The sequence below is a fragment of the Populus trichocarpa genome, chromosome 5 (assembly GCF_000002775.5).
Source record: "Populus trichocarpa isolate Nisqually-1 chromosome 5, P.trichocarpa_v4.1, whole genome shotgun sequence".
Classification (NCBI taxonomy): Eukaryota; Viridiplantae; Streptophyta; class Magnoliopsida; order Malpighiales; family Salicaceae; genus Populus; species Populus trichocarpa.
This window is the reverse complement of record NC_037289.2, coordinates 2,138,847-2,164,935: the sequence shown is the minus strand read 5'-3', so window position 1 is coordinate 2,164,935 and position 26,089 is coordinate 2,138,847. Positions and strand designations below refer to the sequence as shown.

The 26,089-nt window shown below is 36.7% G+C and overlaps 2 protein-coding genes and 2 long non-coding RNA genes across 8 annotated transcripts in view; 1 reads left to right on the top strand and 3 right to left on the bottom strand.

Moving 5' to 3' along the window:
* Nucleotides 1-19,314, bottom strand: part of LOC18098782 (probable linoleate 9S-lipoxygenase 5) — a 38,084-nt gene extending 18,770 nt beyond the window's left edge. For 2 of the 5 annotated variants that reach the window (XM_024601439.2, XM_052452925.1), the window contains exon 1: nucleotides 8,773-9,056. In XM_024601439.2, coding sequence (XP_024457207.2) covers nucleotides 8,773-8,974 — 202 coding nt within the window. In that variant the 5' untranslated portion in view covers nucleotides 8,975-9,056. The other 3 variants (XM_024601437.2, XM_052452926.1, XM_052452924.1) reach the window with 3 other exon arrangements.
* Nucleotides 1-21,543, top strand: part of LOC127905324 (uncharacterized) — a 26,966-nt gene extending 5,423 nt beyond the window's left edge. Inside the window, exons 2-3 of the long non-coding RNA XR_008059234.1 lie at nucleotides 11,288-11,419; nucleotides 21,395-21,543. This is a non-coding gene — a long non-coding RNA (uncharacterized LOC127905324). The remainder of the gene's footprint in view (nucleotides 1-11,287; nucleotides 11,420-21,394) is intronic.
* On the bottom strand, nucleotides 7,050-8,766 carry LOC127905326 (uncharacterized). The gene is made up of 2 exons (XR_008059236.1): nucleotides 7,451-8,766; nucleotides 7,050-7,346 (listed from the first exon to the last, which is right to left on the bottom strand). It is a non-coding gene; the product is annotated as an uncharacterized LOC127905326 (long non-coding RNA).
* On the bottom strand, nucleotides 20,709-26,089 carry LOC18098779 (probable linoleate 9S-lipoxygenase 5). The gene is made up of 8 exons (XM_006382531.3): nucleotides 25,786-26,089; nucleotides 23,620-23,909; nucleotides 23,301-23,541; nucleotides 22,860-23,201; nucleotides 22,679-22,764; nucleotides 22,488-22,595; nucleotides 21,786-22,354; nucleotides 20,709-21,608 (listed from the first exon to the last, which is right to left on the bottom strand). The coding sequence occupies exons 1-8, from the start codon at nucleotides 25,994-25,996 to the stop codon at nucleotides 20,855-20,857; spliced, it is 2,601 nt and encodes an 866-aa protein (XP_006382593.3). The 5' UTR covers nucleotides 25,997-26,089; the 3' UTR covers nucleotides 20,709-20,854.

The following is a 26,089-nucleotide window of genomic DNA, read 5'->3' as shown; positions in this document are numbered from 1 at the left end:
GTGAGTATTTAGGTCAGTTTATGTGCATCTCGACTAATCTCTCGACATCCTAAAGTTAACAACCATATAAACCTTTAATGACCATGAAATTTATGGGACTCGAACTGATGATCTTTGAAAGTAAATTCAATGACTGATCAATTAAACTATATTTATCAGGATTAAATCAAGTTTTATTTTATTTTATGAGAATTACATTACATTATTTCATTTTGTGAAATACATAATTTTCTAATCCTATGGTAAGGTAAATATATGTGTCACGTAATTAGGTTGAATGTTCAATATATATATATATATATATATATATATATATATATATATATATATATATGCATGCATGTTTGCGTTAACTCACGTAATTGCCAGTTAATTCTGCCAAACCATACGTCAAAGAATCATAAACACAAATAAAATAGAAAAATCAACAATGACATCTTTCACGCATGCTTAATTCATTCACCAAACTTTGACGCCGTTGCTTATCTAATGGTAAGAAATTTGATTTGAAACAGCTCCAGAGGTAGCTTGTGCTTGTAGAATTAACAGATCGCTCTTCCATCAATATTAGATGGTGGATGTACTTTTAGTAGTTAGATTTTAGGGTGGTTTTTTAAAGATGATTAGTTCGAGTTTCGTAAACTTTAGAGTCACTGAAAACTTACATGGTTGTTAATTTCAAAGCTCGTGGGATTAATCGAGGTTCGCGCAAGTTGACCCGAATATCCACGTTAATCTAAAAAGAAATATTAGGTCATTCCCGTGTGTCATTGTACATATTCATTTGGTGTTGCGGTGGCTTCTATTTTTTAAATATTTTTTAGTTAAATAATTAATAATTATTTTATTTATAACATTGTAGACTATATCATATTAATGAAACTAGAATAGCTAAGTTAGATGATGAATGATATTTTGATCGTTTTGATTATGAATAACATGAAACTTGTAGAAATTGTTTATTGGATAAGATGATCAAAATAACCTTATCAGAAACAAATGAGAAGAAAAATCAAATTAATTTCAAAGAAATTAATGTTGTAAATTGCAGTTGTTTATCCAGCCAGTTGTATTAAACCATGCCTAATCATAGGAATTGAAATTCCCATGACATCATATGGAAAGTATACCAATCCAGTGCAATTTGGTTCATTGAATTGTGACAAATTAATCATTTTGTCCAAGGCAATGAAGAATAATTATACCAACACCTTATTTTATAAATAAGCTTGTCAAGTTTCACAAACACAAGTATTTGCTTTATATGTTCTTAGAAAGGCAAATCAAAACTTTGTGCTCAGATATAATATTACGTTGTCCAGATGACTTCTTAGAACTCAACTGAAGGATCCATGTGTACGTATGAAAGTACGTGTTCTTAGATAATCATGAGTGATTTTGAATTAAAAGGGAAATTAATGAAGCTACTAATTTATTTTGTTCCTCTACTTTTTACTTGTTTTATTGCAATCGAAATAGAAAAACTAGGGACGGTTGTAGTCGTAGTTAACTTTGGGAATTAAATTGCAAGAAGAATACTAGTTTCCGTGCCTCCTTTAATTTGAACACTCACAGGCATAATTGTTCAATTAAGAAGACTTTTGTTATCTCCATTTAACAGACAGTACGTAAAGCAAGTCCATATCTCATAAAATCTAACAAGATCTCTGCATTAACCAACTATTTGATAAATCAAATGATAAGCATGAGCATGGAGGCCATGGGATAAGAAATGAGGTGGAATGGGTCCACATAGGAATAAATATGGCCATCATGGACACCATGCAAGCTAGGGAAAACTTCACAAATGCCCTCCAACTATACATAAAATCTCAATCTCAATCTCTTAAGACATTTCATCCACGTTTCCAATCAAAATTGTACTTTTCCTTTGTAAAAACATGACATCATTTGAAAATTTAATGCTTTCTATTAAGTAATTCTTATAAAAGTCATAATTGAGAAATTAAATTAGTTTTAGGGGTAAATATTGATATAGAAAATAATTATACTAAGTTTGAGGATTTTTTTTATATCATTAACATACTCTTAGACACCGTTTGGCATTGCGTTTGTAACTGCGTTTCATCAAATTTTGAATTATTTTTTTTGCTAAAATTGAGTGCGGTTTGTACTTTTTGGATCGTTTTGATGTGCTGATGTCAAAAATGATTTTTAAAAAATGAAAAAACATCATTGGCATGTATTTCGGCACGAAAAGCTATTTGAAAAGCACCCGCAACCACACTACCAAACACGCTCTAGAGACCGTCCAGAAGCAGGTGACTACTCCTAATGCAGTGTTTCGCATTATGTTTTGAAAGCGCTTATAAAAAAAGTTCAATTTTTTTTTATATTTTTATTAATATATTTTTTATATTTTCATATCATTTTGATGTTATGATGTAAACAATAATTTTTAAAAAATAAAAAAAATATTATTTTAATATATTTTAAAATAATAAACATTTTAAAAAACAATGGCTATCACACTTCCAAACATCCTCTGAAAAGTTAAATCATATGAAAACACGCACAGCTCGAGATCCCCAGCAAAAATATCCTTCTTGTCTAAAAGCTATGACGGGCAAAAATATCCTCCTTATATATTTAATGTTTTCGTATAAACTATGACAGGCAAAAATATCATAGGAAAAAACAATTTCTGCCTTCAAATTTGTTTCATGCACTCTCATAAAGTAACAAGCAGTGACTATGAAGAGTTGTCACAGCCTTAATGTTCCTAGTCCCTACCATGATGTATGCATAAACATGAAAAAGTAGCAGAAAATGAACTCATACTTGGTTCCTCTCATCTGACTTCCATGAAAAAGCTACATTTTTTCCTGCTTTACTTCTAACCATGTACATTATACCCAGCCCGGCTCCTCCTGACAGGTGTCCCGCCCGACCAAAGCTGGTCTATAGTTATGATGGGAGTCAACCCGTTAAAACTCAATTTTATTTTTTTATTTTATTTTTAAATAACATTGTTTGAATTTAAAAATAATAACAATAATATTTTGAATTATCATGTCAGAAAATTACCTCAACTCAATAGCTTAAACAATTATTAAGTAAGATGTACAAATATAATTTATATTATTTTAATAATAAAAATTAAATTGTTCTAACTCATGAAACGGGTCTTGGAGCAGGTCACTGAATAGGATAAGGTTAAATTCTCCGACTCATGACACAGCCTTGTACCGAGTGACCGTACAGGGCCAGTTTAATATCATTAATTATAACGATGCATATACGTGTGAAAAGAAGACTATAGTTCACACATGGAAAATGGTCAACTATGGAGAATCAAGCATAATAATCTTGTCACTGTCGGGTTTAAACCTGCTAATTTAAAATTCTTTGTTATCCCCACTAGCAAATTTACTGATGTTAGAGTATTGAATAGCATAACAACCTTAAATAAATCAGGAATAGAATCAAGCATAGGAGAAAGATCAGAAAAAGATAGAGGAAGATCAGAAGAAGATGAATAAAGATAATATGTAATAGTTTAAAATTTAAATACCTGCACCTATCGTATTTTCAAGTTGTACGCATATATATATGTACACTGTAAAACATTATTGTGAATGCAGAGAATAAATTTATTCATCTTCTGTCAGCATATATTTGTTTAATCTTTCATGGTATCAGAGCAAAAATAGGTTAACACCTGATCTACCACAGCTTCCGCACATTAAACACAAATATACTCTTTCTCTATTTCTTCATCTCAACCATGACTTCGTCTGATTCCACAATCCTTCCTCTGTTCTCTTCACCTAAAAAATTCAATTCAATTCACAACCAGTCAGCCAGAGACTTGAAGGACATAATTATCTGCCATGAAGTGTTCAATTTCAAGTTTTTCTTCGCAGTCATGATCTGGATGGTATGATTGATGGTTCTGAAGAGCCACCAACCAGAACTTTTCCAGATAATTATTCTAATCCAGCCTACGCAATTTGGTTCAAAAAGGATAATTGTGTTCTCAGCTGGCTGCTAGCTTCCATTTCTAAGAAGTTAGTTTTTACTGTCTTTAATCTAAAGACTTCCAAACAAGTTTGGGACTCTCTTCAGGCAAGATTCTCATCTACCTCAAGATCCCGCATTGCTCTTCTTAAGAAACAACTTCAGACTCTTGTTCAAGGCAATCGACCATGTTCTGCATTTCTTGAAGATGCTAAACAGTTGGCTGACCAACTTGCTGCTGTAGGCAAACCTGTAGATGATCAAGACTTCATTACATTTTTAATTGGAGGACTTCGTCCCATGCACCTATACACCCTTTATCACGTCCTATAATTTTGCTTGCAGAGATAAGGATCTGTCTCTGGATGATTTTCAATCTGAACTTCTGAGTTTTGAAACATTACTTGAAGCTTCCACTACAATCCAAACTCGTAGTTTTGCCTTTGCTGCAAAAACATCTCATTATCCAAAAAGGAAACTTGCAACTATTCCTGCCAAATTCCAGCAAACTTCTGCATTACCACAATCTCGAGGCACTTCCAGAATTTAGCCTCATAGTGATCATGTACCTTTATATGACAGACTACAATGTCAAATCTGTGACAAATATGGTCACGCTGCGTTGGATTGTTTTCAGCGGTTTAACTTTTCTTTCCAAGGCAGACCACCTCCTTCTGAATTGTCAGCAGTGGTTGCTGAAGCCAATAATACTTCTGAGCAACAAACTTGGTATACTGATAGTGGGGCTAATGCTCACATTACTGCTAATGCAGCAGATTTAACAACTCTGCAGCCTTATGATGGTATGGATACTGTCCAAGTAGGCAATGGTTCAGGTTTGATGATTCAAAACACTGGTTCCTCCTTGTTAAATACATCACATAATTCTTTTCGTCTGAATAATGTCTTGTATTGTCCTCAAGCTGCATCTAATCTGTTGTCCATTAATCAATTCTGCCTAGACAGTAATTGTTACTTCATACTTACTGGAACTACTTTTTTTGTCAAGGAAAACAAGACCAGACGACTGCTGCTCCAAGGGCTGGTTGAGAATGGCCTTTATCCAATCAATGGGAATAAGAGTTGCACCAACAAATTTCGTTGTTTTACTTCTAAATTAGGGATAAAAGCCACTAGGGATCAATGGTATAAATGCCTTGGTCATCCTTCTAACTCCACTCTAAACTATTTATCTTCTTTCCTGCAAATAAAAGATTCACCTAGCAAGCCTAGTGTTTGTTCTTCCTGCCAGTTAGGGAAAGCTAAAAAGCTACCTTTTAGTGATTCTCCAAGACAATCAGCTAGACCTTTAGCCTTGATTCACATTGATGTCTGGATATCTCATGTTCCTTCAGCAGGGGGATATCGATATTACGTTTTATTCATTGATGATTTCATTCGTTTTACATGGATGTATCCTATACGTTTCAAAAGTGATGTCTTTTCCATATTTCAACAATATAAAGTTTTTGTTGAAAATCTATTCTCCTGCACAATTCAACAACTACAATCTGAAAATGGTGGAGAATACTTATCAATAGAGTTTCAAAATTTTTTAGCTGAACATGGAATATTTCATCGCTTGACATGTCCCTATACATCCCTACAAAATGGAATTGTTGAACGTAAACATCGACATATTCAAGAAATAGGATTGACCCTATTAGCACAAGCCTGCCTTCCAAACTGTTATTGGGTAGATGCCTTCTTAACTTCAGTATACCTGATAAATCGTTTACCAACAAAAGTCCTTAATAATATAACACCATACTTTGTACTCCACAAAACTATGCCGCGATACTCTGATTTGCGCACATTTGGTTGTGCATGCTATCCTTATCGCAGACCATATGAAAAACATAAGTTAGCTTTCAGAAGCAAGCAATGTATTTTCTTAGGGTACTCAAATCAACAAAAAGGTTATCGTTGTTTAGATTTTGCTACAGGTAGGGTGTTTATCTCCAGGCATGTTGTTTTTGATGAAGATATTTTCCCTCACTTGGATAAAAGTCACTCTTCTACCACTCCTGCGAGCAACCAGTCTTCAGGTACTACTCTTTCTTTCAATATAGTTCCTTTAATTTCTCATGCACAACATTTCAATTTTACTCCACCTGTTATACCAACAAACTCTTCTGCTACCGAAAGTCCTCCTTACACTGAAAGTCCACCCTTGCAACCTTCTGCAATTGAAACTCCAATTCCTACACCTTCTTCCACAAATCATGTGTCATTATCTGATCCTAGTTCCTGTCCTGCCATGTCCCCAATACTGCCTTCCCCAGTACTGCCTTCTTCCACAAATCATGTGTCGTTAACTGATCCTAGTTCCTCTCCTGCAATGTCCCCAGTACTGCCTAGACAGATGGTTACCAGATCCAAAACAGGAAGTCTTAAGCCTAAAGAGTTTCCTGGTTTTAAAACTTTTTATTCTACTCGACATCCTCTACGAGTTTTATCCAGTATAGTCATTGAATCTGATTTCACAAAGGCAGTATCCAATCGACATTGGAAAGTAGCAATGCGACGTGAATTTAATGCGTTACTGGCAAATAACACATGGTCTCTCTGTCCTAGACCTTTACATACACATGTTGTCAGAAATAAATGGGTGTATAAGCTTAAAAGACATCTTGATGGCAGTATTGATCGCTACAAAGCAAGACTTGTAGCTAAGGGGTTTGAACAAATTCCTTGTATTGATTACTTTGATACTTTTTCCCCAGTAGTGAAGCCTACTACCATCAGGTCAATCCTCTCTCTTGTAGTCTCGTTCAAATGGAATATTCGGCAATTGGATGTTTCCAATGCCTTTCTGCATGGTATTCTAGATGAAGAAGTATATATGAAACAACCAAAAGGTTATGAAGATCAAACCTTTCCTAATCATGTATGCTATCTACACAAGTCTATTTATGGCCTCAAACAAGCTCCTCGAGCTTGGTTCAAACGTCTCTCACAACAACTGATTGACTTTGGTTTTTTAGAATCCAAGATGGATTATTCATTGTTTACATACAATTCTGACACTTTACGTGTTTTTGTGTTAGTATACGTTGATGATATAATAATCACAGGATCCGACATCAAGCAGTTCATTATTTTATTGATCAACTACAGAATGTGTTTCCAATTAAAGACTTGGGTGAATTGAGCTACTTTCTTGGTGTTGAAGCACTTAGGAACCAAGCTGGTTTACATCTGCGACAGACTAAGTATATCACTGATTTGCTCAACAGTACCTACATGCTTGGTGCAAGGCCTCTCCGTTGTCCATCATCCTCTGGCTCTAAACTCCCATCTACTGCTGGTGAACTGTTAGAAAATCCAACTGAATATCGACGAGTTGTAGGGGCTCTTCAATACTGCACAATCACAAGACCAGATATTTCCTACTCAGTAAACCAATTATGCCAGTTTATGCATTTTCCGCGTGAACTGCACTGGATAGCTGTCAAGCATGTCTTACGCTATCTAAAAGGTACTATCGAGTTTGGTCTTCTTTACACTCCAGGGACAATCACAATGCATGCCTACTGTGACTCTGATTGGGCAGGCAATCCTGATAATAGGCGGAGCACCACTGGTTATGGTGTGTTTCTTGGCACTAATCTTATATCTTGGTGCAGCAAAAAGCAGAGTGTTGTCTCTCGATCTAGCACAGAGGCTGAATATAGAAGCATGGCTCATACAACTGCTGAACTGTACTGGCTTCGCATGCTTCTTCAAGAATTACATATCAATTATAACGTTGTCTACTGCCCCAAGCTTATGGTGTGACAATGTCAGTGCTATTGCATTAGCTTCTAATCCTGTCTTTCATTCACGCACGAAACACATCAAAATTGACTACTATTTCGTTAAGGAGAAGGTGGTTAATCATGCTATTCAAATTCAGCATACCTCAACACGACCAAATTGCCGATGTCTTTACAAAAAGCCATACTGCAAATCGGTATTGCTTTCTAAGAGACAAACTGTGTGTCTGTCTTCTTCCCCACAGTTTGAGAAGGGGTGTTAGAGTATTGAATAGCATAACAACCTCAACAAAATTAGGAACAGAATCAAGCATAGGAGAAAGATCAGAGGAAGATAGAGGAAGAAGATGAATAAAAATAATCTGTTATAGTTTAAAATTCAAATACCTGCAATTATCCTATTTTCAAGTTGTACGCATATATATATGTACACTGTAAAACATTATTGTGAATGCAGAGAATAAATTTCTTCATCTTCTGTCAGCATATATTTGTTTAATCTTTCAACTGGTATCCCCAGTCTCCCAACTTTAATTTTCTGCTGCAAAATTTATTTGATTGTGTCCCTTGTGGATACTAATCTGCTGCTGATCGGTGTTGAGTGGTCTTTTGGGGTGCCTGGTAGCTAGGTTTAGTTGTACAGGCTTCTGGCTCTACAGCCCCTGGACCCTATTCTCTATTTGTATAAAGCTCAGCTGGCTTGTGGAAAAATGAGCCATGATTTGCAGCCTACATCCTTTTCTTTTGTTTATGGACTGCCGCATCTCAAGATGATATCCTGATCTTGGGGAGCAGGATAAGGTTTCTCTTGTGTTTTTCATGTATGTCTAGCTTGTCTTGTTCTTTGGCTTATACTCTCTCCCCTTTGGCTTTGTGTATGAATTTCCTCTCTTGGGTGCTTATTCTAGCTAGCCCTCTAGGTGTTCTTAATGAACTTCATCGAGCAACAAAAGAAAAACATCATGGGATTGAAAAGGCATGCATGAAGCACTGAACCAGCAACAAAATGATGAAAGAACTGTTGTATATATACCTGGAGGGTCACTTTTAGCAGCGCTAATGACTTGCAGAGAGACTCCTTGGCCTAACAACTCATGGCCACGATCAAGAACCGAAGCAGGAAAGTCATTGAATTCTAAGACATTCTTCTTCATCAACACAACAGTGCCTTTGATCTTCATCTTACTGTCCCCTGCACAGCATGATGCGATAGCAGTAACAATGTTCTGAAACATTTCTTTCCCTCTTGCCTGGTTGCTCTCTTCTTGGGCTACAAAAAGAATCTACTAAAGCTTGGCTTGTGATGCCACCTAAGGTGAGTGGAGAAGGTCTTTATAGAGAGGGGATATATACGTGGTAAAGACTGAGAAGCTTCACTTGCCGCATTGCATTTCCTTGGAAAAAAGATGAGTTTTGTTAAAGTCTCTCTTTCATATTGAATTTGCCCTGTTGCTAGTCTTTTTACTGGACTTGTGAAGACTGGCCTACTACTTACAAGGACAGGTACTACAAGTCCACATGTATGACATGTGCTTTTTTATTTTTTTATTTTGAAGATATCAAATATGATAATTTTCATCATATCAAATTCAATTTGATGAAGACCCTGCATTGAGACAATTAATGAAGGAAGCAATCAAGGACAAATTAAGACAGAGGAGGTTCACACAGCTTCGAATCAGACTTTAATTTGTGAGTAGACTAAGACTTACCGGCCATTATTTACTTCTTTTATGCCTAGTTATCATCACATTAAGCCCGAAGCTCGGGTCATGGATTGGCGGAGTTAAATATATATAGAAAACAAAACTGACTTGAGATAGGCTTGTATCAACCTCGTCAGATTAAGCAAGTTAGAGGAAAGTACAGAATTAATATGTAGAAGACTATTTACTACATTAGAAAAGGATCAATGGTTTCCTTAATGAATGAGCTCTCTCACACAAAAATCCGTTCACAACTTACAAAGAAGAAAGGGAGAGGGAGAACTCCATTAAAAAGTATGATGCTGAAGAAAGTTTTTTACAAATTTGTCTTTTGAGTCAACATAAGAACTTTTGAATCTGTCTGCGTATCTATTAATTGATTTTCTTGTTGAATTACTCCAATTCCTTTACAAAATGTTAAACAATGAGCACAATAACAAGAAATATGCATGTCAGATCACATGCATAGTTTAAGTAAGCAGAGGATTAATGTTTTAATTCTCACAAACTCTAGAAATTCGCTTATGTTGCAGGAAGTAAAATTAATATTTACTTTGTAAGTGATGAATTCATGCCTGGCAGATCAAGGCACAGATGGTGTTTGAACTTAAGAAAATATATGTCTCGCTCCTGTTAGCCCTAATGGTATGAACCCTAAGTGATAAGTACAGTAATAAGGAAATGTTGGCTCTTATCAGGAGCAAATTAATAGCATAGAAAGCAACTCAGGAGTAGCTGCTTCTTGATAAAAATACAAGCACACCTGAAACGTTTCCTCAGGAGTAAGTTAATGTGATAGGAAGCTCAGACTGTAAAATTTCTCCCTTCCCCAGGCTAGCCTGGCAGGGAAAGGACTGGGATGTACTTGGTCAGAACATTTATAATTGAGTAAATGTATGTCGTTCAGTACCTTCTGCTTCTGCTGATTAAAATGCAAGCAGGCCTTACAAGGCTTTATGAAGAGAACAATTGTCCATGCATTTCATGCATCATTCAACAAGTTAAAGGAGGGGGGATCTGATTTCAAGAGTCTCTTTTGCAATGGAGAGTCTAGCTAACAGGTTAAGCTATGGAAAAACGTTAGAACAGTAACAAGGACAAGTTTTCATCATTACAAGGGAAATTATCCGCTTCTAATTGTAGTTCCTGTCTTAGGAAGAGAAAATGTGTCAGCATTTTGAGCGCTTAAATCAAGAAATGGAAGTTCCCTTTAAACTCTGCTTGGTCAGCTAATTAGCCCATCAGCAAGTACAATGTTTTTGTTTAAGTGAATTCAACTCCAATCAAATGACAAAAAAGAACAACTTTTATTCTGCATTATTTATAGAGTTTATTACATCAGGACATATGTGCCTTAGATGCTAACAAGAATCAGTTGCTGCTTTCATACCGACAAATGAGTAAGAATAGAATAAATAGTCTTATGGAGAAGATTTAGATTGAGACGCTGTTAGGAATTCCCCTTCCAGTGAGTCCACCTTCACTGGTAGGAACCAACAAAGTGTATGGCACCTCGACTGGACCGACCCGATTCTTCCATTTCCCAGCTTTGTTCATGTATAACATTTTGTCCTCAATTTCTGCCAGTTTCTTTCCAAATTTCTCAAACGCCTCTAATGGTTTCTTGTCTGCTGTCCATTCATGAGTGTCTCTCTGTCCAAGATACACCTCATCTGAGGAATGCCTTGACAGAATTTCTATGAGGGAAATTCCAAGAAGTGTTTGCAACTGTGCAGTGATTGTTTTCAAGAAAGCCTTATCAGGGTTCGACTTGAGCTCCTTATAGTCAGGAGAACCTTCCTCGGGCATGAACCTTCGGCTTACGGTTGGACGATTGGGAAGGTAGCCTGCATAAGGGTACTGACCAAAATTGACAGCTGCATGGAGGGCTGACGCCACCCATATGATTATGGTGCATGAGTCTATTAGCTCTTCACGAGTCAGCATCTTAGGCCACCAGGGTGCATCTTTCAGGTCACCATGCCCTTCCTCTCTCACTTCCTTCCACCATGATTGTAGTTCAGAATCCTTTCGAATCATCTCATCATTCTTGTAGTAGAAAGAGCAATAGTCTCTGACCCATTCTTTGATTGCTGACCATATCTCTAGCCCATCAACAGCGTATGGATAGTCTTCTATCAGCAGGCGAACACCATGTGGAGACTTTGGATCCTCCACTGCCACTCCTCTGAGTAAACAAGGTAGCACATGTCATTGAAATGAAATACAGCATCATCACAGAATTAACCAAAGTCTAAGTTCCCAACGCATTTCTCTGTGGTTTTTTTAATTTCAAGTTCTAAGATTCTAGCAAATTAATTATGAACAACTATGAATTAGCCTTTACGAGTAAACTAAGGCTTACCTCTTCTTCAGGTCTTCAGGAAGTGCTTGCTCTGTGAAATTCCAGTTTTTGTAAATTACTGATGACATTTCCATGGCATACTTTGCAGGATAAACCGTTGATTCCAGGATTCCACCAGCATTGATGAGCGTCTGCCTAGCGAGCGCATTGATGTTCATTGTGTCACGGAAGTGAGGTTCCAAAAGTTTATAGATTGGGTGAAGCACGCTGAGTTGTCTATTTGTTGCAATCACAAATGGCTCACTCACAGCATGAGTGTTCAAGAAATGGCTAATAAGCTGATGGTAACCGGAGTCGTTAACAGCCACATAAGCTTTAGCCAGATCCCAAATGGAGCCTTCAACGCCATGTTCAGCTGGGGTGTAGACTTTGCTAATGGCTCCAAATTCATCTCCTTCTTCATGGGGCAAGCTTAACTCAATTACAAGAGGCTTCAAAGTCCCGTCATCTTTCAAGAAAAGCAGAGTCCTTGATGCATAAGTCTTCGTGGTAGTAGTGTTTATCCTCCTCAGGTATGGCATCAATGCGTCATGGTGATCTAATATGAACATCCTGTTCTTCTCGATCGCCTATTCAAAAGCAAAGTGTTTCAGCTACAACTTGTCTTTTGGGAAGATTAAATTCATCAATTACATCCGTGAAGCGTTCACAGATCCGATTCTAAACATAATTGTCGAAGAAACCAATCGAGAGATAGCTTACCTCATCTATGGACAGTCCATCCAGACTATCCTTGATGTGCTCCTCAGTTATGGTGCTGTTTTGATCACCATAAAGTTTGCTGTCTAGCTTGCTTTTGGGAGGGAATTCCTGCAATAATTTGTTCTTAGACACAAGAAAAACAAAAAATATAAATTTTGCAGAAAGAAAAACTTGTTGCAGCTTCAGTGTACCTCAAGACGACGGATGATAACAGGGTTTACTCCAGACAGCATTTCTCTACCGAATTCTTCATCCGTCCTCCAAGCAGAATTGCTCTCTGTGTAATTAATAGATCGCAATTAAGTTGCTGAAAAAGAGAAAGTGACAGTCTAAGAACAGCACAGGCACAGAGTTAAATGCCTTAGTTCAAACCTTGAATCACTTGAGGCTTTGGAAATCTGAAAAGGCCTTCTCCATCAGTTCGAATAATTTCCTTGAGCATCTCCACGGGAATGTTTTTCTTAAGATTTTCTAGTAGGGGACCATCAGGCAGCTTAAACCCTCCCTCATAGAGATCCAGTACAGCAGCAAAGGAGTCAAACTCATTAGGGGTGCTGTCACGTAAAGCTTCCAGTTCAGGCTTAATAAATTGAGCGACGGATTTCAGTGCATAAGCAAGGAAGTCAGCCAACTTCAGGTGACCGAATCGTTCATCTCTTGGAACATATATGTTTAAGCTCATGAGAAGTGGCAGCCTGCTCTCAGTGTTGGGATCTGTTTAGATCACGGAAATTGTAAGAGTGTGAACAAAAAATAAAATCACAAACCATTGATGATAACATGAATGCGAGATGACGCTCAACAGGTAATGACCTGATTTTGCTGGTGCTCGGCCAGTTCTGCCCCTACGAGGATAAGGGTACTCAGAAGATCCACCAAGAACAGGGCGGACATACTTTGCACCCTTGTCAGGATCTCCCAAATCATTGTAGTAAGCATAGTCGTAAACGCGGTCCCATTCCTTAAGCTCTCCTTTTCCATCTCCTCTCAATTTAACCAGTTCTTCTTCCCTGTATTTACGTAGCGGTGCAGGTGTCTCGTGCGGCAGATAATTCTATACAAATGTATCAGGATTTGTTTGCTCAGGAAAACATTTACAACTACCTTCAGCTTTCTATGGTTGCATAATTACCTGGTTAGTGAAGAAAACACGATCATAATTGTAACATTTCGTAGGATAAATCCACGAGTTGCAAACAAAGTGGACTCGGCCTTGGCCAGGAACATCTTCAAGTGTGACAGTCTTGAGGTAGAATTCACTGTGATGTTTGTTTCTTATCAGAAATGCCCCTGGAACTCCAATCTCCTCATCCCAGTCAAAGGTGACCTTGAAAGCCGACTCGCCGGCGGTTAAGGAAGTGATGGTAGTAATCCATTCTTCCAAATATGCAGGCTCTCCTAGCTTCCCTTTCAAATCATTCTCTACAAAAGGCACCAAATTCCACTTTAGATAGCTAATTACAGTATAATCTCAGGAAATTGCAGGTCCATTTACTGTTGTTATAATTACAAATGATGGGCTACGTTAATTATGATTAGCCATGATGATCCAACATTTTTTCAAGCCAATCTACATTAATCCTGATCAAACTCAATAGATCTGACCGCATCAAACTCTAAGAAATGTAAAAAAAAAACAAAAGACATCGTTTTGATAAAAAGATAATAATTGACAGCTACACTTGATAATTTCCCTCTGTATTTAGCTGTTGAATTATCATTTACGTAGGAATTTGTTACTCTTGGAAAGTCCTTATCACCAACAATATTTCCTTTGATATACATGTGAGTATAATCATCCTTATTACTTCATAATTCTTTCTTGTCACTTCATGATTTGTGGGATAGACTCAGACAATTTTCTGGTAGTGGACATGGTATAACACCAATATATTATTAGCAAGGTGTAATAACTTATATGCACACGAGGATGTAATAAAGAAAAAGATTAGTTGGAATGGGTAAACCTATGAATAAATATGGTCATGTTGACAATATAAAATAATAGCAGGTCCAAGAATTATACAAAAACAATAAGAAAAAGATATATTTCAATGTAGATAGAGAGATGAAGGGGATTGGGTAAAATATATATAGCTGTAATGATTGACTCAAGCTTCAGGTACGATTCAGAAAGAAGTTAAGATTATTGAATCAGTAATCAACTCCTGGGTTAATTTAGATCTACCTTTGCCTTGGACTATATTTGTCTCAGTCACACTATGCACTTACCATCCATGACCGCTCTAGTATGCTTCATTGCAAACCCATGAGCACGCCTTTGAAAGTCAAATTCAAAATAAATGCAGATACTACCTCCATTGCTGATCCCAGTTTCGTAGGATTATTGGTGCTCTCCAATACCTCACACTTATGGACCCGATCTATCCTACAGTGTCAACTATGTTTCACAATTCATGCACAATCCTACAATTGCCCACTTGAAACTGGTTTAGCGCATCCTTCGAGACCTCAAAGGAACAATAGCTACTGGTCTACGTCTCTCTTCCAATACAACTCTTGAATTGCATGCCTTCTCAGATGTGGATTGGGCTGGCTGCCCTACAACACGAAGATCTACCACCGGTTACTGCACCTTTCTTGGCACCAATATCATTTCCTGGTGTTCAAAAAAACAACACACAATCTCTCGATCCAGTACCGAAGCTAAATATCGAGCTATGACTAATACTACTGCTGAACTTACGTGGCTCACATACATCTTTAAAGATCTTCGCATATCTCTATCACATCCACCAATTCTCTACTGCGATAATATCAGTGCTCTATACATGACCATCAATCCTGTCTTTCACGCTCGGAGTAAACACATTAAGTTGGATTACCATTTTGTACGCGAACAAGTTGCACTTGGATTACTTGTCACTAAACATGTGTCCTCTGCTAATCAGATTGCTGATATATTTACTAAACCAGTGCCCAAGGCTGCCCTTGTATATTTTCGCAACAAACTGTGCCTTCTACCTCGGCTTAGTTTGCAGAGGAATATTAGCAACCTACAGCCTCATGTTAGCAACAATCGTGTGAGTCTATCCCACAAATCATGGAGTAACAAGAAAGAATTATGATGTAATAAGAATGATCATACTTACAGGCATATTAAAAGAATTTACGTAGAAATTTATTACTCTTTGAAAGTCCTTGTCACCAACCATATTTCCTTTGACTTGAGGTGATGCCCGTGACTTGGTTTGGCCTCATTTCGATTTTGAAATTTACTCCAAGCACAGTGCATTTAGGTATAAATAACGTCAGAATCTTTATGCCCCTAGTCCTCGACATGATCATCCATACATGTCCAAAAAGTTAGCAGTAGTGGGTTTCGTGCCTTACCACATCAACCATTTTAGGGGTCGTGATCATGACCTTGTGAGAGACAGTGAGATGAGACCCAAGGGTAAGATGGGTGATTGAAGAAAGTCATAATTTAATGGTTTTTGTCTGCTTTGAAACATGTTTGAAAACATGGTTATTTTTAAAAATATTTTTTATTTAAAAAAATATATTAATAATATTTTTTATTTTTAAAAAATTATTTTTGAAATCAACACATTAAAATAATTTAAAAATATCAAAAACATATTAATTTAAAATAAAAATTAATTAATTTTTAAAAAAAAAACAGTGCCAAACGCACCCGAAGTCATTCCATCCACGTTTCCAATCAAAATTGTACTTTTCTTTTGTAAGAACATGACATCATTTGAAAATTTAATGCTTTCTATTAAGTAATTCTTATAAAAGTCATAATTGAGAAATTAAAATAGTTTTAGGGGTAAATTTTGATATAAAAAATAATTTTAGTGAAAAATTGATACTACCCTAATAATTTAAAGATTTTATTTTATATTATGAACATTAGACACGGTCCAGGAACAGGTGACCACTCCTAAGAGTAAAATCATAGAAAACACGCCCAACCTAACTCCTTATATATTTAATGTTTTTCTAAAAACTATGACAGGCAAAAATATTAACTTTTTCTAAAAACTATGACAGGCAAAAGTATCCTCCTTATATATTTAATGTTTTCCTGACAGGCAAAAATATCATAGGAAAAAACAATTTCTGCCTTCAAATTTGTTTCATGCATTTTCATAAAGTAACATGGCAGTGACTATGAAGAGTTGTCACAGCCTTAATGTCCCTAGTCCCTACCATGATGTATACATAAACATGAAAACGTAGCAGAAGTGGGTCTCAGGCTTCTTCAAGCACGACAAAGAAGTGATGTAATAATTAAGTAGATAAATCATGAATTTAAATTCGGTTCCTCTTGCCTGACTTGCTTGAAAAAGCTACATTTTTTTCTACTTTATTTCTAACATATCCAATGTAAACTATATACTATAAAAAATAAATATTAAACCCGACCTGTTAGATCAGTTCTACTTACAGTTGCAACCATAAATCATGGTGTATAGATTTGATCAGTCATATGATCAATGATCCAGCATTTATGAATTAATTTGGCCATCTTATTAGTTCGTTCAGATGAAGTTGTAATGAACCTTCAATAGCTTTGTTTCACCAAGTAAATATTTGTTTCAAAAATTACAAAACCCATCTTCCCTTAACTAAATTATAAAAATATACAATTTTTTAAGTGTAAGATATTTAAAGATAACCATGGTAGGATTTTAAGGTTAATTATAAGACTTGACTTGAGATCCAACCTGATTTAAAACCAAGTCATGAATTCGACTAATCAATTTAAATTATGATTTGAAAAAAATATGACATAATCATTTCATAAAAAAAAAAAGATTATATCTTGTTTGAAAATATATATCTCAAAGTAAAAAACGGATCTAAATTAGACTTTAGATTAATGTGTAAATTATCTGAGTTAATTTGCTACATTAGACTGAGTTTTAAAGCTATTGATCATAAACAGCGGATCATGCAAAATAAAATATGTGATTGTCCATGATGTTATATTTTCAAGGTAGGCTAAGTGAAGTTCATCTTGAATGCTTGTCATAATCACTAACAAATAGTATATGAATAGATAAATACAATTTATGTAATGAAAATGACTTGTACGTTATCATAAATTAATTTGATAGACTATGAACATGTTATTGTTTTTCTAATAAATCAATTAATATGAGAATGTACGTAGGGCACATATCATATAGACAATTGCAGTTTTACCATTAATTAATCAGAATTATTCTCAGAAATTCTCAATTAAATTTATAAAGTATTTCATCCATATTCCCATCTATTATAACTTTTTTTTCACAAGAAATGACACCAATTTATTGAGAATTTAATGGTTTTTTAACTAATTCTAATAGAAATCATAATTAAGAAATTAAAATAATTTGGAGGTAGATAATAAAAAATAGTTTGGGTGCAAAATTGATGCTACCTAAATAATTTAGGGGTATATATGATGTTTTCCCTAGAAACCATGACAGGTCAAAATATTGTAAAAAACAATTTCTACCTTGTGTCCACAAGGAAATTCCCACTTGATATAATGCCTTAATTTCTACATTCAAATTTGTTTCATGCGTTTTCATAAAGTAACATGGCAGTGACTATGAAGAGTTGTCACAGCCTTCATGTTCCTAGTCCCTACCATGATGTATGCATCAAACTTGATTATAACGGGTCTTGGAGCAGGTAGCTGAACAGGATAAGGTTAAATTCTCCAACTCATGACACAGCCTTGTACCGAGTGACCGTACGGGGCAAGTTTAATAACATTGATTATAACGGTGCATATACGTGTGAAAGGAAGACTATAAACCACACATGGAAAATGGTCAACTATGGAGAATCAAGCATAAATTAATAATCTTGTCACTGTCGGGTTTAAACTTGCTAATTTAAAATTCTTTGTTCTCCCCACTAGCAAATTTACTGGTTTCCCTAGCCTCCCAACTTTAATTTTCTGCTGCAAATCTTATTTGATTGTGTCCCTTGTGGATACTAATCTGCTGCTGATCGGTGTCGAGTGGTCTTTTGGGGTGCATGGTAGCTAGGTTTAGTTGTTCAGGCTTCTGGCTCTACAGCCCCTGGACCTATTCTCTATTTGTATAAAGCTCAGCTGGCTTAGTGGAAAAAGGAGCCATGATTTGCAGCTTACATCCTTTTCTTTTGTTTATGGACTGCCGCCTCTCATGATGATATCCTGATCCTGGGGAGCAGGATAAGGTTTTTCTTGTGTTTTTCATGCATGTCTAGCTTGTCTTGCTCTTTGGCTTATACTCTCTCCCCTTTGGCTTTTTGTATGAATTTCCTTTCTTGGGTGCTTATTCTAGCTAGCCCTCTAGGTGTTCTTAATGAACTTCATCGAGCAATAAAAGAAAAACATCATGGGATTGAAAAGGCATGAAGTACTGAATCAGCAACAAAATGATGAAAGAACTGTTGTATATACCTGGAGGGTCACTTTTGGCAGCGCTAATGACTTGCAGAGAGACTCCTTGGCCAAACAACTCATGGCCACGATCAAGAACCGAAGCATGAAAGTCATTGAATTCTAAGACATTCTTCTTCATCAACACAACAGTGCCTTTGATCTTCATCTTACTGTCCCCTGCACAGCATGATGCGATAGCATTAACGATGTTCTGAAACATTTCTTTCCCTCTTGCCTGGTTGCTCTCTTCTTGGGCTACAAAAAGAATCTACTAAAGCTAGGCTTGTGATGCCAACTAAGGTGAGTGGAGAAGGTCTTTATAGAGAGGGAATATGTACGTGGTAAAGACTGAGAAGCTTCACTTGCCACATTGCATTTCCTTGGAAAAAAGATGAGTTTTGTTAAAGTCTCTCTTTCATATTTGAATTTGCCCTGTTGCTAGTCTTTTTACTGGACTTGTGAAGACTGGCCTACTACTTACAAGGACAGGTACTACAAGTCCACATGTATGACATGTGCTTTTTTATTTTTTTATTTTTTTATTTTGAAGATATCAATTATGATAATTTTCATCATATCAAATTCAATTTGGTTTGAAGACCCTGCATTGAGACAATTAATGAAGGAAGCAATCAAGGACAAATTAAGACAGAGGAGGTTCACACAGCTCCGAATCAGACTTTAATTTGCGAGTAGACTAAGACTTACCGGCCATTATTTACTTCTTTTATGCCTAGTTATCATCACATTAAGCCCGAAGCTCGGGTCATGGATTGGCGGAGTTAATTATATATAGAAAACAAAACTGACTTGAGATAGGCTTGTATCAACCTCGTCAGATTAAGTAAGTTAGAGGAAAGTACAGAATTAATATGTAGAAGACTATTTACTACATTAAAAAAGGATCAATGGTTTCCTTAATGAATGTGCTCTCACACACAAAAATCCGTTCACAACTTACAAAGAAGAAAGGGAGAGGGAGAACTCCATTAAAAAGTATGATGCTGAAGAAAGTGTTTTACAAATTTATCTTTCGAGTCAACATTAGAACTTTTGAATCTGGTTTAGCAACTCGCTTATGTTGCAGGAAATAAAATTAATATTTACTTTTGTAAATGATGAATTGAACGTAAAGAAAATATACGTCTAGCTCCTGTTAGCCCTACCTAGGTGATAAGTACAGTAATAAGGAAATGTTGGTTCTTATCAAGAGCAAATTAATAGCATAGAAAGCAACTCGGAAGTAGCTGCTTCTTGAAAAAAATACAAGCACACCTGAAACGCTTCCTCAGGAGTAAGTTAATGTGATAGGAAGCTCAGACTGTAATATTTATCCCTTCCCCAGGTTAGCCTGGCAGGGAAAGGACTGGGATGTACTTGGTCAGAACATTTACAATTGAGTAAAGGTATGTTGTTCAGTACCTTCTGCTTCAGCTGATAAAAATGCAAGCAGGCCTTACAAGGCTTTATGAAGAGAACAATTGTCCATGCATTTCATGCATCATTCAACAAGTTAAAGGAGGGGGGATCTGATTTCAAGAGTCTCTTTTGCAATGGAGTCTAGCTAACAGGTTAAGCTATGGAAAAATGTTAGAACAGTAACAAGGACAAGTTTTCATCATCACAACGAAAATTATCCACTTATAATTGTAGTTCCGGCCTTAGGAAGAGAAAAATGTGTCAGCATTTTGAGCGCTTAAATCAAGAAATGGAAGTTCTCTTTAAACTCTGCTTGGTCAGCTAATTAGCCCATCAGCAAGTACGATGTTATTGTTTAAGTGAATTCAACTCCAATCAAATGACAAAAAGGAACAACTTTTATTCTGCATTATTTATGGAGTTTATTACATCAGGACATATGTGCCTTGGATGCTAACAAGAATCAGGTACTGCTTTCATACCGACAAATGAGTAAGAATAGAATAAATAGTCTTATGGAGAAGATTTAGATTGAGACGCTGTTAGGAATTCCCCTTCCAGTGAGTCCACCTTCACTGGTAGGAACCAACAAAGTGTATGGCACCTCGACTGGACCGACCCGATTCTTCCATTTCCCAGCTTTGTTCATGTCTAGCATTTTGTCCTCGATTTCTGCCAGTTTCTTTCCAAATTTCTCAAACGCCTCTAATGGTTTCTTGTCTGCTGTCCATTCATGAGTGTCTCTCTGTCCAAGATACACCTCATCTGAGGAATGCCTTGACAGAATTTCTATGAGGGAAATTCCAAGAAGTGTTTGCAACTGTGCAGTGATTGTTTTCAAGAAAGCCTTATCAGGGTTCGACTTGAGCTCCTCATATTCAGGAGAGCCTTCCTCGGGCATGAACCTTCGGCTTACGGTTGGACGATTGGGAAGGTAGCCTGCATAAGGGTACTGACCAAAATTGACAGCTGCATGGAGAGCTGACGCCACCCATATGATTATGGTGCATGAGTCTATTAGCTCTTCACGAGTCAGCATCTTAGGCCACCAGGGTGCATCTTTCAGGTCACCATGCCCTTCCTCTCTCACTTCCTTCCACCATGATTGTAGTTCAGAATCCTTTTGAATCATCTCATCATTCTTGTAGTAGAAAGAGCAATAGTCTCTGACCCATTCTTTGATTGCTGACCATATCTGTAGCCCATCAACAGCGTATGGATAGTCTTCTATCAGAAGGCGAACACCATGTGGAGACTTTGGATCCTCAACTGCCACTCCTCTGAGTAAACAAGGTAGCACATGTCATTGAAATGAAATACAGCATCATCACAGAATTAACCATAGTCTAAGTTCCCAAAGCATTTCTCTGTGGTTTTTTTAATTTCAAGTTCTAAGATTCTAGCAAATTAATTATGAACAACTATGAATTAGCCTTTACGAGTAAACTAAGGTTTACCTCTTCTTCAGGTCTTCAGGAAGTGCTTGCTCTGTGAAATTCCAGTTTTTGTAAATTACTGATGACATTTCCATGGCATACTTTGCAGGATAAACCGTTGATTCCAGGATTCCACCAGCATTGATGAGCGTCTGCCTAGCGAGCGCATTGATGTTCATTGTGTCACGGAAGTGAGGTTCCAAAAGTTTATAGATTGGGTGAAGCACGCTGAGTTGTCTATTTGTTGCAATCACAAATGGCTCACTCACAGCATGAGTGTTCAAGAAATGGCTAATAAGCTGATGGTAACCGGAGTCGTTAACAGCCACATAAGCTTTAGCCAGATCCCAAATGGAGCCTTCAACGCCATGTTCAGCTGGGGTGTAGACTTTGCTAATGGCTCCAAATTCATCTCCTTCTTCATGGGGCAAGCTTAACTCAATTACAAGAGGCTTCAAAGTCCCGTCATCTTTCAAGAAAAGCAGAGTCCTTGATGCATAAGTCTTCGTGGTAGTAGTGTTTATCCTCCTCAGGTATGGCATCAATGCATCATGGTGATCTAATATGAACATCCTGTTCTTCTCGATCGCCTATTCAGAAGCAAAGTGTGTCAGCTACAACATGTCTTTTGGGAAGATTAAATTCATCAATTACATCCGTGAAGCGTTCACAGATCCGATTCTAAACATAATTGTCGAAGAAACCAATCGAGAGATAGCTTACCTCATCTATGGACAGTCCATCCAGACTATCCTTGATGTGCTCCTCAGTTATGGTGCTGTTTTGATCACCATAAAGTTTGCTGTCTAGCTTGCTTTTGGGAGGGAATTCCTGCAATAATTTGTTCTTAGACACAAGAAAAACAAAAAATATAAATTTTGCAGAAAGAAAAACTTGTTGCAGCTTCAGTGTACCTCAAGACGACGGATGAGAACAGGGTTTACTCCAGACAGCATTTCTCTACCGAATTCTTCATCCGTCCTCCAAGCAGAATTGCTCTCTGTATAATTAATAGATCACAATTAAGTTGCTGAAAACGAGAAAGTGACAGTCTAAGAACAGCACACGCATAGAGTTAAATGCCTTAGTTCAAACCTTGAATCACTTGAGGCTTTGGAAATCTGAAAAGGCCTTCTCCATCAGTTCGAATAATTTCCTTGAGCATCTCCACGGGAATGTTTTTCTTAAGATTTTCTAGTAGGGGACCATCAGGCAGCTTAAACCCTCCCTCATAGAGATCCAGTACATCAGCAAAGGAGTCAAACTCATTAGGGGTGCTGTCACGTAAAGCTTCCAGTTCAGGCTTAATAAATTGAGCGACGGATTTCAGTGCATAAGCAAGGAAGTCGGCCAACTTCAGGTGACCGAATCGTTCATCTCTTGGAACATATATGTTTAAGCTCATGAGAAGTGGCAGCCTGCTCTCAGTGTTGGGATCTGTTTAGATCACGGAAATTGTAAGAGTGTGAACAAAAAATAAAATCACAAACCATTGATGATAACATGAATGCGAGATGACGCTCAACAGGTAATGACCTGATTTTGCTGGTTCTCGGCCAGTTCTGCCCCTACGAGGATAAGGGTACTCAGAAGATCCACCAAGAACAGGGCGGACATACTTTGCACCCTTGTCAGGATCTCCCAAATCATTGTAGTAAGCATAGTCGTAAACGCGGTCCCATTCCTTAAGCTCTCCTTTTCCATCTCCTCTCAATTTAACCAGTTCTTCTTCCCTGTATTTACGTAGCGGTGCAGGTGTCTCGTGCGGCAGATAATTCTATACAAATGTATCAGGATTTGTTAGCTCAGGAAAACATTTACAACTACCTTCAGCTTTCTATGGTTGCATAATTACCTGGTTAGTGAAGAAAACGCGATCATAATTGTAACGCTTCGTAGGATAAATCCACGAGTTGCAAACAAAGTGGACTCGGCCTTGGCCAGGAACATCTTCAAGTGTGACAGTCTTGAGGTAGAATTCACTGTGATGATTGTTTCTTATCAGAAATGCCCCTGGAACTCCAATCTCCTCATCCCAGTCAAAGGTGACCTTGAAAGCCGACTCGCCGGCGGTTAAGGAAGTGATGGTGGTAATCCATTCTTCCAAATATGCAGGCTCTCCTAGCTTCCCTTTCAAATCATTCTCTACAAAAGGCACCAAATTCCACTTTAGATAGCTAATGACAGTATAATCTCGGTAAAATGCAGGTCCATTTACTGTTATTATAATTACAAATGATGGGCTACGTTAATTATGATTAGCCATGATGATCCAACATTTTTTCAAGACAATTTACATTGATCCTGATCAAACTCAATAGATCTGACGGAATCAAACACTAAGAAATGTAAAAAAAAAAAACAAAAGACATTGTTTTGATAAAAAGATAATAATCGACTCAAATTAACTCAAGAATTCATTAACCTAATCTCCTTTTCACTTTCAATACTAAGTTGGATGTGACAATTATGGTGGATATATAGAGTCATGCAAGACAAAATATCTCACTTCCAATGAAATTTCGTTTCGAGGTAGGTTGTGGCATGCGGTTTGTTGAAAGGTAGGTGAATTTATGCTTGTCAAAATCACTATCAAATGATGCATGGAGTTGGATAAGACGACAAATACTATATGGCATCTGCAAATGTTCATGTATTGAAAATAATATTCTTACCTTATCTTGATTAATAAAAAAAGCATGAGGTTTCTCTTCAGGTTAAGAACTAAGTAATAGAGTAATCCCTTACTTCATAGTTAAATCAACCTGTAATTCTACAATTAAGAGCAGCCAATCAAGTCCCTCGATAAGCCTTATGCCCCATCTACTACAAAGGCAATTTTATCTCATTATGATTTATGAAGCAGTCAACTTTTTTGTTCTCCAGAAACCTCAAGTGGCTGCATTTACCAATATTTTAATCACTTCCATTTCTTGTCTGACATGGTATAACACCAATATATTATTAGCAAGGTGTAATAAATTATATGCACGAGGATGTAATAAAGAAAAAGATTAGGTTGAATGGGTAAACCTATGAATAAATATGGTCATGTTGACAATATAAAAATAATAGCAGGTCCAAGAATTATTCAAAAACAATTAGAATAAGATATATTGCAACGTAGATAGAGAGATGAAGGGGAATGGGTAAAATATATATAGCTGTAATAATTGACTCAAGCTTCAGGTACGATTCACAAAGAAGTTTAGATTATTGAATCAGTAATCAACTCATGGGTTAATTTAGATCTACCTTTTTTATTCAAAACAATTTTATTTTAGTTTATTTTTTATTATTTCTTGATTTTAATTCAAGATCGTACACAACTCACTGAATCACTTCGATATTCAAACTTACTTAAATGAAAACTCGACTCGATTCAATCTCTAAACTAAGCCATAATTATGAATATGTGATCACGTACAGTATATAAATAATAGCAGGTCCAAAAAGATTATATAAACGAAATAAAAAAAGGTCCACTTGAGGTGATGCCTGTGACTTGGTTTGGCCTCATTTCGATTTTGAAATTTACTCCAAGCACAGTGCATTTAGGTATATATAATGTCAGAATCTTTATGCCCCTAGTCCTCAACATGATCATCCATACATGTCAAAAAGTAGCAGTAGTGGGTTTCGTGCCTTACCAAATCAACTTGTCTGCTCCCTGTGGTGTTTATGCACAAGTTTCTACTTTTTTCAAGCACAAACAATATATTAAAAAGTGTTGATCCATTCCTAATCAAGTCGTTAAGAAGTAATTAATTGATGAGTCTTTAACAAGCAGATCATGAACATGATCTTGGTTGCTCTTATCTGATTTCCTTGATACGCTACAATTTTGCTTGCTTTACTTCATCCAAGGTGAAGTACGTTCATGCATGGATACTAGTAAACTACAGAGAATGAAGCATAAAAAGATGGCTCCTGAAGAGGTTCAGGCTCAAATTATCCCACAAAAAATGGTTTTCGAGGTTGAAAAAGCAACAAAATAAAGAAGTATATATCAACGACTCACCAGAAGGATCACTGTTAACAGCGCTAACGAGTTGCAGAGAGACTCCTTGGCCTAAGAACTCATGAACACGATCAAGAACTGATGCATTGAAATCATTGAAGTCCAGAACATTTTTCTTCATCAGCACAACAGTCCCTTTGATTTTCTTCACCATCTTTTTAGTACCATTACTATGATCACCTGTAATGGCATCAATAATGCTATGCAACATTTTTCTCTCTTTTTCTTGCTTGCTTCGTCTCTTGGCGTAAACAAAGAATATAAAGACAATTGTTTGTGTAAGGAATTATTGTGAGAGGAAGGT

Excerpts from the sequence above, each read along its gene's own strand:
- LOC18098779 (XM_006382531.3), bottom strand. The coding sequence starts at position 25,996 with ATGTTGCATAGCATTATTGATGCCATTACAGGTGATCATAGTAATGGT. Across the intron at positions 23,202-23,300 it reads CCGAGAACCAGCAAAATCAG|ATCCCAACACTGAGAGCAGG; the intron begins GTCATTACCTGT and ends TGATCTAAACAG. Across the intron at positions 22,765-22,859 it reads AAAGCCTCAAGTGATTCAAG|AGAGCAATTCTGCTTGGAGG; the intron begins GTTTGAACTAAG and ends TTAATTATACAG.